Source organism: Poecilia mexicana, unplaced genomic scaffold, assembly GCF_051168715.1.
Source record: "Poecilia mexicana isolate PSO_F unplaced genomic scaffold, ASM5116871v1 scaffold_2, whole genome shotgun sequence".
Classification (NCBI taxonomy): domain Eukaryota; kingdom Metazoa; phylum Chordata; class Actinopteri; order Cyprinodontiformes; family Poeciliidae; genus Poecilia; species Poecilia mexicana.
This window is the reverse complement of record NW_028263371.1, coordinates 5,400,485-5,414,190: the sequence shown is the minus strand read 5'-3', so window position 1 is coordinate 5,414,190 and position 13,706 is coordinate 5,400,485. Positions and strand designations below refer to the sequence as shown.

Here is a 13,706-nt window from a genome sequence, read left to right as displayed (position 1 = left end):
GCCTTATATCGATGTCCTTTACATCGGCATGCCTATGTGGCACAGGATCTGCTGAAGGAACTCTGAAGGTTGGCCTTCAGACCGTTGAATTTTGTTTCCAGAGACTCTGGACAACAATGTGGAAGCTATGAGATTGGTACTGAAACAGCGTAGCGTGGTCCATAGAAAGGAGTAGTAGAAGTCAACCTCCCTAGGGAGCACAGGAAAAGTCCCAAAAACCAAAAACTTGCAGAATCCTGTTGTCTTAGACCTCATAAAAAGGAATAGTAACATTCATAGGGAAATTGTCTTCAACCCTCTTGATTGCAACTAGAACGTAGAGATGGGGGACATCTCCAACCCCCTTGGCAGAAACAGGAGGCTGAAGCTGACCCTCCTGGGTTGGCTCAAGAAGTGTATCTGGAACAGCTGATGGGCAAGGAGGAGTGAGGAGGAAGGCTAAGGGGACTTGAGACACAGAATCAGCTAAGTTGGTTTGAGATAAGTCAGAGGCTGATGTAGCTTTAAGTTTGGAAGAGGCAGCGCAAGACATGAAAGAGGTTGAGAGATCTTGAGAAGAGGGAGTGATGCCTTATGATAAGGTGTGAAATGAGGATAATGCTAAGGAGGTTTGAGATAAGTAGTCCAGATGAGGGACACGTAGTGTGGAGGTTGTAGGAGAGAGACTGACTTGGATTAAGACAAGGCAGAGACTGAGGTGGTTTGAAACATGGAAGACGTTGAGGCAGCTTTAGACACGACAGAGGCCCTTGGCTTGTGAAACTGAAACGGAGGTCTCTTGAGATAATGATGAAGCTCAGGTGGCTTGGAATAAGGCAGAGGAAAGTAAAGCATGAGGAGATGCAGACCTAGGATGTGTAGCATTAAGGCTGGGCCTAGGAGAGCTAGGAGAGGCAACCCAACAACTGAGGATGACTGGGCATTTGGACTCTCCATGAATAGAGGGGCATCTTTAAAGACTACAGGGAGCATTGGCAATCTGACACTTGGTGGCTAAAAATGCATAATTGTCTCTCAATTTCTACCAGACCATCCAAAACTGAAGAAGTAGTATCAGCAGCTAAGCCCTCAGAGACATAAGAGTGATGCTTGCAGTGTCTACGAAGGTAGGGGCTGAAACTTTGGTGGCGAGGCCCAAAGCTGTGACCAGGGTTCAGTTGGCAGTGGACATGATTTCTCTGGAAACTAGTCAATACTCATTTAAGTTGAAACAGGTATATATTTCAAGACCAAGTACATTTTGATGTTTACAAGGTTATTGGTGTATTCCCCATCATTTGTTTTACTGATTAAACCAAATCGACACCCTTTAGTGTCTCTGACTTTTATTGTATCTGGATGCCAGCACTGCTGTTCTTTCTCTCTCTCTATTATTTATGCTAATTTAGTCCTTTAATTTCTTTCTTCCTGTTTTCCTTTACCAAAATTTGCTTTGCTGTTCCCTGTTACTCAAAAGTTGTGGGTCTTCTTTTAATTTCTGTTGCATTTTTTCAGCCTTAAATTTCTGTCTCTGTCACTCTGCTGTCTACTTCTGCAACTAATTGTCTGTCAACAATCACAGTCCAACTTCATTTCATCATCCCTTTGATCATCCAAGCTCACATTTTTCTACTGTACTGCTTCTTTGTGATCTGTCCACTGTTTTCTCTCCAGAGTGGTTAGCCTGTCTCTGAAGTTGACTTCATTACATATTTTAGCCTGTACAGTTTATAATGAATAGTTTTGTACAGAAAAGTTCATTTACAAGTCCTTTGAAATCAGAGGGCATCTGAAATGAGAATGGAAAGCTTCAAAGTGCTGCTACTTGCAATGCCAAGTCGATATTCTTGATCTAATCCTTAGTGGACACAAGGCTTCTCCCTTGGCAACCAAAGGAACCGTAGTAACCAATTATTGGTACTTCTTGAACTGACCTCTTGACCTATGTCAGTGTTGTTTTTAGTCCTTGTCTTTATCTCTTGTGGTGTTTTGTAATATTCAACCACTCTTTTTCTCTCTCTTTACACACACATACTTACACTTTCTTTTAACTCCAGATTATTAATATCTTTTTACTCTCCTTATATTATTTCAGTGTTTCCACAAGCCTTCTCTCTCCCTCTCCCTCCTCATTCTCGCCTTCCCTTTTTATCTGTAACTGCATCTCATTAGCAGTCCTACATTGACAAAGTCTAGCTCTACTAACTGTCCCTATCGTGCACCCCCCTCCCCCCTCTATAATTCGCTCCCCTTATCCTAGAATGCTACTACCACAATGTCTGGTTGGTCCAAAACAAAACTAAAACAAAATAGAAAGAATACCATTCATCTCTTTTTGATGTCCCCTAAGTTTTTTCTCCTTTTAGGCAATGCCACAACTCAGATCCCTTCTAGTTCTGACACCCACTTAAGACAATGCACCCGTTTGGCATTGAGAGAGATCTTGACATGACATAAAGTGGTACCATTGCTGTATGATTTGACTTTGACCAAAGGATCAGTGAATGTGAAACAGTAGATGCTGCAAAAAAAAAGAAAAGAAAAAGACAAAATAGATATTTGAATCCGAAAGGTAATTCCTGTGAGTTGAGGATACTCTCTTTGCGCGGTTGCACGGCTGCTTGTCATGTAACAGTTTTGATTAAAGTTGTGGGGTAGCGGGTAAGGTAGATGAGTTGGGGCTTATTGATATTGAGAGTGAAGTGAAAGCATGTTGCATGCTTTGTTTGCATTTGTGGGACGTTTACTGGGGTGTGTTGCGTGGTGTTTGCATGAAGTCTTTGCACTTTGTTGTCGCATGGCTCTGGGTTGTATCAAGGCTGTTGCCTGCTGAGCGCTGTGAATGTTGGCCGATGCCCTTTGCCTGCCACATCACCTGGCTTTGGGCATGCCCGACACTCGCACACACTCATGTACACAGGCCTGCCGCCATGTCGTGCCCTCCATCGTGAGTGCCCAACGCTCATGTTCGTAGGTAAATCCGATGGATGCCAGCTGGTCAGGATAGGTACAGCAAGCGACCCAAGCTGGCCTAGCTTGCTTTGTCCTATCTGCAGGTTTCTCCATCTGTTTTACCAAGCATAGATATGTGAAGACAGGGAACCTCCTTACAGGTAGGGGGAGCTCAATAGCAGGTGCCTTGGTTAAATGAAACCATAGCTGTCTCCTGAATCCATGCAGATCTACACCAGTGATACTTTTATTGCTCTTTGGTCAATTGGTTTTTTTTGTCTCCAAAGGACTCCAATTAAGTTCTCTTAATTGCAGTCTGTGAAAATATCTGTTTTAGTGATCAGAGAGGGTTGGGTGGGGTTTGGGTGGGGAGTTGGGCACGTTGGTGTATGTCAACTGTCATATACATATATATATAATTCTATATGTGTGTAACAACAGAAATGTGTAAATGCGCACAAGCATTCACACATATAGGGAACATGGGCACAGGTTGGGTCGGATGCCGTTTTGGCTCTGATTGTTCTTCCTTTGTGGTTTTGCAGCTCTCACAGTTGCTTAGCAGCATTGGATAGTTGTGCTGTCTCATAGAGTATCACTGGAGAAACAGGAGACACCGGGACTTACTTTTTACAAGTTTATTGAAGTTCTAGCAAGCAATTGCCCTTGCATAAAATTACCACAACTGCATAGCATCCTTAAAACATGGAACCTCAACCTTTCCTGATACAGCTGGACACTTAAGACCCAAGTTAAGATTACTGACTGGAAACTCAGTCGTTCCCGCTTCAGAAAATAAAATCTGCAACTGAAATGAACCCAGTCCAGTTATAACCGGCTGTTGTCTATGGAGCTCTCTCAACCCCGACCCCTGCCCTTTGCCCTTCCCCCATCCCTGAGACTCAGGTACACCTCACCTTAGCGAGGACACCTCCCTTTCTCATCCTCTCATCCTGACTGGTTCTCCACAGAGGCTCCTTCGCATGGATCTGCCTGTTGCCGACGACAACACAGTGCATTTTAACTCCACCCTCATGGCTCTGATCAGGACAGCACTGGATATAAAGATTGCCAAGGGTATGACTTAACATTTATCCTCCCTACTGTCTGTGCAGCTGTGCAAGTGCATCTCAATAAATCGAAAAAGTGACGCTTGTATTTAACAGATTCACTACACTGTACCTCAAACAAGTTGGATATTGTGCCTCCTTACTCTTCTCCAGGCTATGGGATCTTGATTTAATTTTTATATATATATATATATATATATATATATATATATATATATATATATATATATATATATATATATATATAAATAAGTGGAAAAGTTACCTTTTTGCTGAACAGAGGGAAACCAGTGAATAGCAGTCCAGCCCAGAGTAGAACATTTGATTTTATCTCTTGTTCAGGGGGGCAGAACACAAGGAATTTGACTGTGGCGAACCCATAACCTGGATCCATCTGTAGTTGCCTTTCCAACACAAATGTGCAGCAAACTGTGTCAATATGCCACACAATGTCAAAATAAGACAATTTCCCAATTGCCATGTCTCTGTTATATAAGAAATCAAATTAAATCACACATGAATAAATTTGTTCAGGCAATAATCCAGCCTGCCTCCTCATTTGGTCCGGCCCCCTGAACAATACCAGAGAGAATTCAGTGTTTTTTTTTCATATATATGTGGATTTTTCTTCAACCACCAGGGGGGCTCTTGAGCAGATATGAAACTTAGTTTCCCTCAATGGAATATATACTAGTCAGTACCAGTCACCGTTTCGTTCACGGTTTTTTTCCATTTGCATTCTGGGTATCAATCTATCTACAAATGCGAATATGTCGTCAGCAGTAATCCAGCCCCCCCCCCCCCCCCCCCCCCCCCGTCAACAAAAGTTTTCTAAGGTTTCTTTCTCGAAAAACTAAGACCGGCCCCCGACCAGAAAAGGGAACAGTTATGTGGCCCTCGCAGGAAAACGTTTGGGGACCCCTGCACTTGACAGTCTGAAGTGTGCATATCATAAAGATCAGACGTTGCAGAGACTGCCCTGCAGTGGTTCAGTAGTTTGTTGATGACTGTATATTTTCAGGCTGGCTGCTTCTACATCTATGGACTTTAATGCCAGTTATTGTCTTATATCATCTTCACCATTCCTCCTTAATGTGTCAGTGCCCCAAGGATCTGATCTAGGCCCAGAAAAGCTTTGCACAAAGCTGTTGGTGTTAATGAGCACCTGCCTGACTATCGTCTCTATTCCTATGGTTGTGTAGGGTATAACAGTGTCTGTGTTCAAAATATATCTATTATTTTATGGTCTTGTGTATTCAAATAAATTTGAGCTTATATTAGTGGTATGCCTAAAACAGTAAACTGAGCAGAGAAATTAATTATTTTTATGATTTCGCATTTATTGGGATGCACTTTCTTTTAAGATAATTCAAACAATATGTGTGGCGTTGCAGTTCCTGTTGGAAAAAAACTGTTGCAGATCGCATCTGTGCCTGATGTGAACTGATTACTTCTTTCATTTTTGGGTGAATGTGTACATGTGTGAAAGGATGTGGCATATTCCTTTAGTAAAATTGTAGCATTTTGCCTCCTTCTTGTGTCCTCTCTCCCCGGGTTTATGTGTTTCTTAATTTGTGCTAATCGGACGTCTGCTTGTGTATGCAAATATTCACTGTGTATGCGGACACTCGGTCGCTGGCTCACCCAGGCGGTGCAGATAAGCACCAGATGGACGCGGAGCTGAGGAAGGAGATGATGGCTATCTGGCCAAATTTATCACAGAAGACTCTGGACCTGCTGGTTACTCCACACAAGGGTAAGTCGCAGGAAAGCAACTGACGGTGGGCATAGTGGTGTGGTGTATCTGTGTCCGATCACCGACTCACCAAGAGGACAGCTTCTACCAGTCAGTGTCATTCACTGCTTTGCACCTCCTGATCAGACGTATGCAACATGAACGCTGGCTATTCCTGGCTCTTACCCACATGCATACATCTAACAATCGATCATACACTGCTGTCTAATGGCAGATGATGGTTAAAGTGACGTGAAGACACTAGAAGTACAATTATATATGGGTGATTCTATAATTGGAGATACATTTGGCACTTCAAGAAATGACAAAAAAAAACTTTTCATTTCTTAAAAATTTTCTTAGGTAGTCTATTGAAAAGGCATTAAACTTTAAAAAAATCTGTAATTGCCAAACATTAGCTACATATTTTATAATTTTTTCTCAGAAAAAACGTATATTTTGCGGTATGTTATGTCAACTCTGTTACGGACAATATAGACAGTGAGTGAAAAAAACAATAAATTCTAGCAGACTAAAATATTTTTATTCCATTGCACCAAGTGTCCTACTACCCAAATACTTTAAATGGAGATGTTTTACTTAAAAATACATTTTAAACAATCAAAAGATACTCAACTTTTCACAGAGTTGTTCGCATAGGGTCAAACGTTTTTCATTAAAACTCATTGAAAACCATCATTCTTTTAGAAATAAAATTGGTCAGTAATACTAAATCACAGCAGAAGTCAACCAACAATGTATATGGCGCTCTAGACAACAGTTTTCCTTTTTTTTTTGGTGAAAGTATGTCATAAACATGTCAACTCTGTTACCTAACAGAGTTGGTGTTAGTAACAGAATTGACAGGACCATAATAATTTAGAACTGAAAACTCTGTTACTGTCAACTCTGTTACCCTATTTGGTAACAGAGTTGACAGTAACAGAATTGACAATTTCAAACATTTTTATTAAAAACTCCACTTGTGAGTAGAAATTGTGAAAAAACATGACACCACTGAGATAATGGTTTAAAAACCATTAAATAAACTTGTCTCTGATCAAAAATCTGTGGTATTTTTCTCATGATTCTTTGGTAACAAGATTGACGTTGAAAACGATAACACCTGGTGATTGTGATTTTTAAACTAAAATATTTCCCAGAGAATGGCACATAGACCTCTGTGTGTTTCAGGTCTTATCAGTAAAAGTAAATGACTTAATTTTATGCAGTTTATATAGCTGTAGAAGGCAATTTCCCAGATTTACAGGGACAAAACCATATGGTAACAGAGTTGACAAAAAATTCTCGGACACATATTTTTTCAAAAATAAGGGTATTTTGAGTTAATTTAATGTGATGTTGTTATTAAATTGACCTTTTAGGCAGTTTAAAAAAAGACAGAAAAAACAAATTCACCAAAGAAAAATAATAAAACATAGGTTTTTGCATCATTTTTCAGGTTAATAAAAAAGACAGTACCCAACTCGGACGACAAGAAATCTTGGTTTTTCAGCTATATAAAACAATTTTAAATGTATTTACTTAAATGTTTTTACTTGTTAAATATTATGATCCATTAAAATGAGTAATAAATTACGAAAACATTTAAAAATTGAAATATTTTAATATACCAGACCAAAAATAATGACTCTGGACATCAAATGTATCTGCAATTATAGAATGACCCATATGCGTTTGTGTCAAACTCTGGTGCACAGACATGCAGTCAAACAATACAGACCACCAGCATGTTATAGTTTAGAAGCTACAATAACAAAAATCAGTGTGTGAAGACGTTTTCTGTCATTTCCACAGTTACAGCAATGCCTACAAATACCTGGAAATGATGGCATGCACGAGCATGAGGGCCCCCCATTGTGTTTTTTAGAATCAGAATATACTTTAATAACACAGAGGGGAAAATGCTTATTTGTTGTCAAGCCACTCCATCCAAAGTGATAAATATTAAAGCACTTTGGATGGAGTGCTTTAATATAGCACATTTTCAGCTGCCTTGTTGCTGAAAATGTGCTATGTAAATAAAATTACCTTATTATCGCATACAAATATATCTATAAGTGATATAAAATTTCTACATAAAGAAAGTTATATATAAGTGTGATATAAGTAGTTTAAATATGATCTAAGGATAGTTCAATGTATTTTATATATTTGTTTTATGTTAATTTATACATGAGTCTATAAATGAGTCCACAGTGTACTTGGACTTAAAGAGACTCAGAGTTTGGCTTTGAAAAGTTAATCAGCAGTTTGCAAAAGCTGAAAGTTTTTGGTAATGTGGAAAGTGTTAGAGGGGGATATGGCAAGCCATTTAGTCACATATTTTCACATTTTGCAATAAAAAAAATCCAAAGCAATAAAGCAAAAAACAGCAAAGGAAATTCAATCCCACTGGACTCGTTATGTTACCTTGTGCTACAACTCCTAACAGTAGAGTTTTAAATGAAAATATTTAACTGTTTGAAATGTTCTGTATTACTGTTAATGTGAAATTAAACTGGAATAACTCAACTTCATTTGCTACACACCTTTCAGCAACAAGGCTTTACAGCATAAAAAACATAACACAATAACCAATCATAAAAGAACAATAAACATTATATTTTGTCAATCATCAAAATCATCAAGAAAATGTAACATTTCTGAGTTTTGTTGAGTAATACAGTTGCAAACTTTCTTGAGCAGTTCTGAATTCTCAGTTTGTAGTTAACTGTAAACGCAGAGTTCGCTACACACAGTCAGTAATACATGCATTCACTCACTCAGAGAAACGTTACGACGTCCGTTCCCTCACCGACTGTCTCTCAACCCACTCACTCAGTTCTGGTATCAGGGGTGCCCGCTATAGAAGATCCTCTATAGAAGTCTTTTCACTACAGGAAAATACAGACCAGAGAAGCGTCTGATCTCAGCTGATCCTTTCAGATGATTGTAATACTAATTTTTAATTTTGCTTGTAAAATGGGCCAAATGCACCATTTATGATCTTGCATGTTTATCAGCATATTCTTCTTGTTCAGCTAAATGCATGACTGAATACAATATCACCTATCTGCTATTTTTAAATAAAAGTTAATAAGAGGATTATATAAACGTAAAGAATGCTTAAAGGAGCTGTAAATAAGTCGGACCTGCAGCCACGCCACTTTGAAAACTTGAATTTTGAAACAATGTTTTTTCCTACACAATGGGGAATAAAGAAATGCACAATCTCAAAGCTCAATATTTTTCTATTTTAAATGTTTTTGTGTTCCATCCAAACTCTGGAACTACATGGCTGGAGTTTTTAGAAAAAAGATTGAGCTTCTGTTTTCTGGGAATTCTGGGTCAAACGAAGCGTTTCTTAGTGAGGTGGCTTAATCGTCCTCAGCCTTGACAAACTTTTACCTTTTTTTATTAGAGTGTAGCTGTACAGTAACAAAATAAAACAATGTTAGCTACAGTGTTGAGCACAAACTCTGCCTGTGAAAAGACTACAAGCTTTACTGTGCTAATAACTGTACAGTGTTGTAATATTGTGTTTGTTGCGCACCAGCAGCGGTTACAGCTGACTTCCTCAGAGCGATAAAAGAGCTAGAAGCCTTCATAAAGTTCGGCTCCGCCGGTGAAGATATGCAGAAAGCCTTTAAATGAATTTATCTTTTAAGTTAAATTTATGACGTTTTAAGGTCTTAATGATTTTAAGATTTTCTAAAAACGCACTAAAACAATGTTTTAGTTGCATCTTAAAACACCATGCATGACCACTGGTCATCTTTTTTTTTTTTTTTGACACATTTAAGAAACTATATGTGTTCATACTAATGTGTAACACTGGAATGTTTGTAACTCATTGAAATATCATCACTCACTGAATTCTTTACGACTCCATCAGCCATTGTGCTTAAGACAAAGATCAGCTACAAGGCAAAAGGTTAATTCACATTTAAGCTTTTTTTAACTGGAGCTCCGATCCTATCGAAGTTCGGTATGTCACAGCTGCCACCGTTGCCGGTGCGTCTTGCATGCTGTTGTATTTTTCTGTGTCCTGTCTCCCACTCCCATCCCCCCCTCACGGCTCAGGGTCCCATCTCGCTCGGGTCTAATCTTCCAGGGTAACTTGTCATTTTCTCAGCAGCCACAGACTTAACGGTGGGCAAAATCTACGCTGCCATGATGATCATGGAATACTACAGACAGAGCAAGACCAAAAAGCTGCAAGCCCTGCGAGAGGAACAGGTAGACCCCCCGCCCCCCTCTGCTTCCCTCCAGCCCCCCCACCAGGCATCCCTGAAAAAGCCCCAAAGTGCACAAAACTAGATTTATTCTTCTGCTCTCGCTAGGCATCTTTGTAGGATACTGCTGTGCTTCTGGAAAAATTTGTAAATATGAAACAAAACAAAAAATCATTAAATGACATAAATTGTATAAAGATGCCTTTTCCCTTGCTTTAAATAGACGCTCCTGTCCTTATTTTTGTTGTTTTGCATGTATCCTGGCATTCTTTATGGCATCATGTTGCTCAGTTGTTTGCCTTTAATCTTTTCAAGTTGACTTTATTGAAATAGTTGCAACCCTTTCTCTTCATGCTACTTTAGGTTTCATTTCTTTTCCATGCTCTGACAGTAACGCTGTGTTTTTTCCCCCCCTGTTTTTTGCTTTGTTTTCGTTGGTAATTCTGAACATAATGATGATGATGATGATGATACCACATGGCCTTACCTTTTTGCTCATCGTCAGTGCTCCTCCCTTCCTGTTAGTGATCGACTACGCGATGCACTCGCTTCCCACTGTCTCGATGTTTTCGGTTCACGTTGTGCACACACGGAAACATCTCTCCACTCTCATCGTAAACGTCCTGATTCCATTCGGCTATTTGAAATGTTTCGGACGGTTTCGGTCTGTCAGGCATTTGCAACCTTCAGGCTCCGGATAGATATTTTTTAAAATAAATTGTTTAAAGCCACAAACCCCACCTCCTGAAACCAGGAGCTTTCGGTAGCATCTTCTGTTAGCAGTTAGCACCGTTAGTGTTAGGTGTCCTTAAAGAATTGTGGACACAAATTTACTCTCATTTCTTTTCCATGGAGGAATTTTTTCTCTTGCAAACGAAATGCAATGCAGTGGAGACTGGAGAGTATGTTGGTCCAGTTTGTTGTTGTGTCCTTGCATCATTTTTATGTCATTTATTCTTTCCTGTCCTCCACACTCATGTTTTATTAACTCAGAGGATACAAGGATGAATCCACCTTTAACAAACATCAGACTCGATAGGATGGTGTGTCGGTTTTAGTGAATGGCATTTTGATTTCTTTTTCTTATAAATTATTAAATTATTCATAAAAAATAATGCATTATATTTTGATTTTAGTCGTTTAGGATCCTATTGTACAACCTTTTATAGTTTAAATGTATTTATTTATTTACTGAACAAGCGAATCCACCAAAACTTTATTTTAAACACAGACAATTAACATCATAAATGGCACAGATTTAGTTCAAATAAAGAAAACATATAGAATGTTTTACTTAGGAGTTATTTCTTGTTTTGTTTAAACAAGAAATAATATATAAGATATCACTTGCAGCACAAGTGTTAGCTACTAAAACGAGTCCAACTTTCAAGCACAGGTAAGAACGATACACACAACTACCAGATGGCAAGAACCTGCAGTCTGCAGCATTAAGAACTAAATATTAGATTTTTACTCACACACACACCTAATGGAAATTTAGAGAGACCCACCAGTGAAAGTGCATAAGGAAATGTGTTTATTATTTAAACTGAAAGGCAATGTTTAACAGTGAAGGGTGGATTCTTTCTTAGCCATTTGTTTGTACCTCCACCACCACCACCGTTTGACGTCAGATTTTTCATTTTTGTCTGCTTTTTGATGTCTCTTGCATTCTGTCTTGTAGTCTGTTATCTCTCTGCCTCACGTCTCTGTCCTTCTCATGGTCTCTATCGATCCATCTGGATGGTGATAAAACAATGTCTTATCAAGCTCTTCGTCTTTGGCCGGTCCAGGTTGACCTTCACCTTTAACTCGGACTGTCGAAGCCTGGTTTTATTACTTTGATCTTCTCTTTTTTCTTGGTTTACTTTGTGATTATTGGTGGAATGTTGAATGAACATTGCTGTCTCGCTAGCTGCGTTTCCAAACAAACCTGCGCATAATTTTGTCAGTGTTGTGCTAATGTTTAAAAAACACAGTTTCCAAAACTGCGGTGTTTCCATTAATAAGAAGCACAACTTATGTGAATGAGTTTGTTTTCATAATGATATAAGAAAAAACATGCTGTGCCGTCACCCTCCTCCCACTTCCTGTCGTCTTCTTCATGGTTTGCGCCAGGAGCAACATCTGGTTGTTGATCATGTGATTTGTGTACTGTAAAAAAAAAAAAAAAGAAAAAAAAAGGTGTTTCCCTTGCAGTTTTTTGGAACACACTAATTTCGATGCAGCTGAAAAACCACCAGATCCTCACGCAAAAAAAACCTTCTAAGAAAAACAAATTTTTAACAAAATTGGCGTCTTTTCAACAAGCAAATTTAATTTTGTAATTCCAATTTTATGGCCAATGGAAACGCAGCTATAGAGTAACACAAATTCCCATGTTCGCAACACCTTGCACTAGATAAGTTGTTGATGTGAGATGTTTTTTTAATTAACTTCTAGACTTTAATTGGCTTCGGGTAATGCAAGACAAGTCTGTTAGCTTTTCTTGTTTCACTGATTTAGACAAAATCTGTTTTCCTGAACCTGCCTTGTTTCTGCTTCCTGATCAAAGATCCAAATAAGTGTATTTCTTTTTGGCATTTAGGCCAAAAAGAAGAAATTCGTGCTGTGGATTTCCCAATCGGGACTTTCTTGTCTTGAACACCAATCCGAGTCATTTGCTAAGCTATGATCTACATAGGAGAGAGACCGAAAGACGGGCTCAAGCCATTTTAATAAAACCCCGTGTTATTTTGCTGATACCTGTGAACACATCAGGCCTTCCGCTAATTTATAGTAATTTCTCCACATTTTTGGCAGAGCAGCCAATTAACGACGGTGTAGCATAGAAAGCGTGTTACCCTACACTCTTTTGAACGGCTTGATGGATGTCTAGCCGTATAGAAGTACAGTATCAGATGTCAACCTTCCACCAAACTGCATGTTACTCAGAAACTTTGTATGATGAAAAATCGACAGGACGGTCCATTTAAAATTTCTGGGTACATTCTTTTCTTATCCATGTCATAGTTCTATATATATATGGTAATGTGTTCTAAAACGTGTGAATTAAGAGCAATCTTAACTCAGACTCCTAAGGTAGAAGCTCCACAGTGACGCAGATCCTGAGATCAGCTCCCTACCTGAACACGACGCACTCCGTTCTTCCCAAAACAACAAACGGTTCAGGCTGGACAGAGGAGCTCGGATCAGCTGTCCAGTGGCCAGCTTTACCTGTCGAAATCCACCACAGCCATGTGCTTGCCGATGGCGCCCCCGTGTGGGTGCATGCTGCGAGTGCATCCTGTGTTTGTGTCCTTATGTGTTTTTTCCTCCCCTGTGAGTGTGCCTGATGCAAGCCTGCAGGCCATGTCATGTATCTCACACAGAACCGAACGCCATTAATGTTTCAGCGCATGGAGCCACCCTCTGAGGGAGGGGGCCCGGAGGGCCAGGCGGGGTCAGGCCAGAACGGTCTGCCCAGCGTTCAGCCGGACAACATCAACAGCATGTGAGTGGACCGGATGAGAAAATGCAGGGGAGCCTTTATGTGCTTCTAGGTGTTCTTGTTTTAACGTTTCAAAACAAGAACCTCCTCAGTTTTCTGCCTTGAAGCGGATTATGGTGCCGGATGATAAATCTAGATAATGTTTAAAACATCGCCATCTGCTGTAGATATTGACGAATTACATCGGTTTTAACTTTATTTAATCAAAACTTTAATTTTCTTTCACTTTCCTGCATCTTTTA

The 13,706-nt window shown here is 39.4% G+C and overlaps 1 protein-coding gene and 1 long non-coding RNA gene across 2 annotated transcripts in view; both read left to right on the top strand.

The window, feature by feature from the left end:
* Positions 1-13,706, top strand: part of LOC148160340 (uncharacterized) — a 259,172-nt gene that overhangs the window by 65,071 nt on the left and 180,395 nt on the right. The gene's annotated exons all lie outside the window — the stretch shown is intronic.
* cacna1ab (calcium voltage-gated channel subunit alpha1 Ab) overlaps positions 1-13,706 on the top strand; it is a 62,921-nt gene that overhangs the window by 31,071 nt on the left and 18,144 nt on the right. Inside the window, exons 18-22 of the mRNA XM_088009495.1 lie at positions 3,903-4,008; positions 5,650-5,757; positions 9,875-9,978; positions 10,480-10,494; positions 13,346-13,467. Of these exons, the coding sequence (XP_087865621.1) occupies positions 3,903-4,008; positions 5,650-5,757; positions 9,875-9,978; positions 10,480-10,494; positions 13,346-13,467 (455 nt within the window). The remainder of the gene's footprint in view (positions 1-3,902; positions 4,009-5,649; positions 5,758-9,874; positions 9,979-10,479; positions 10,495-13,345; positions 13,468-13,706) is intronic.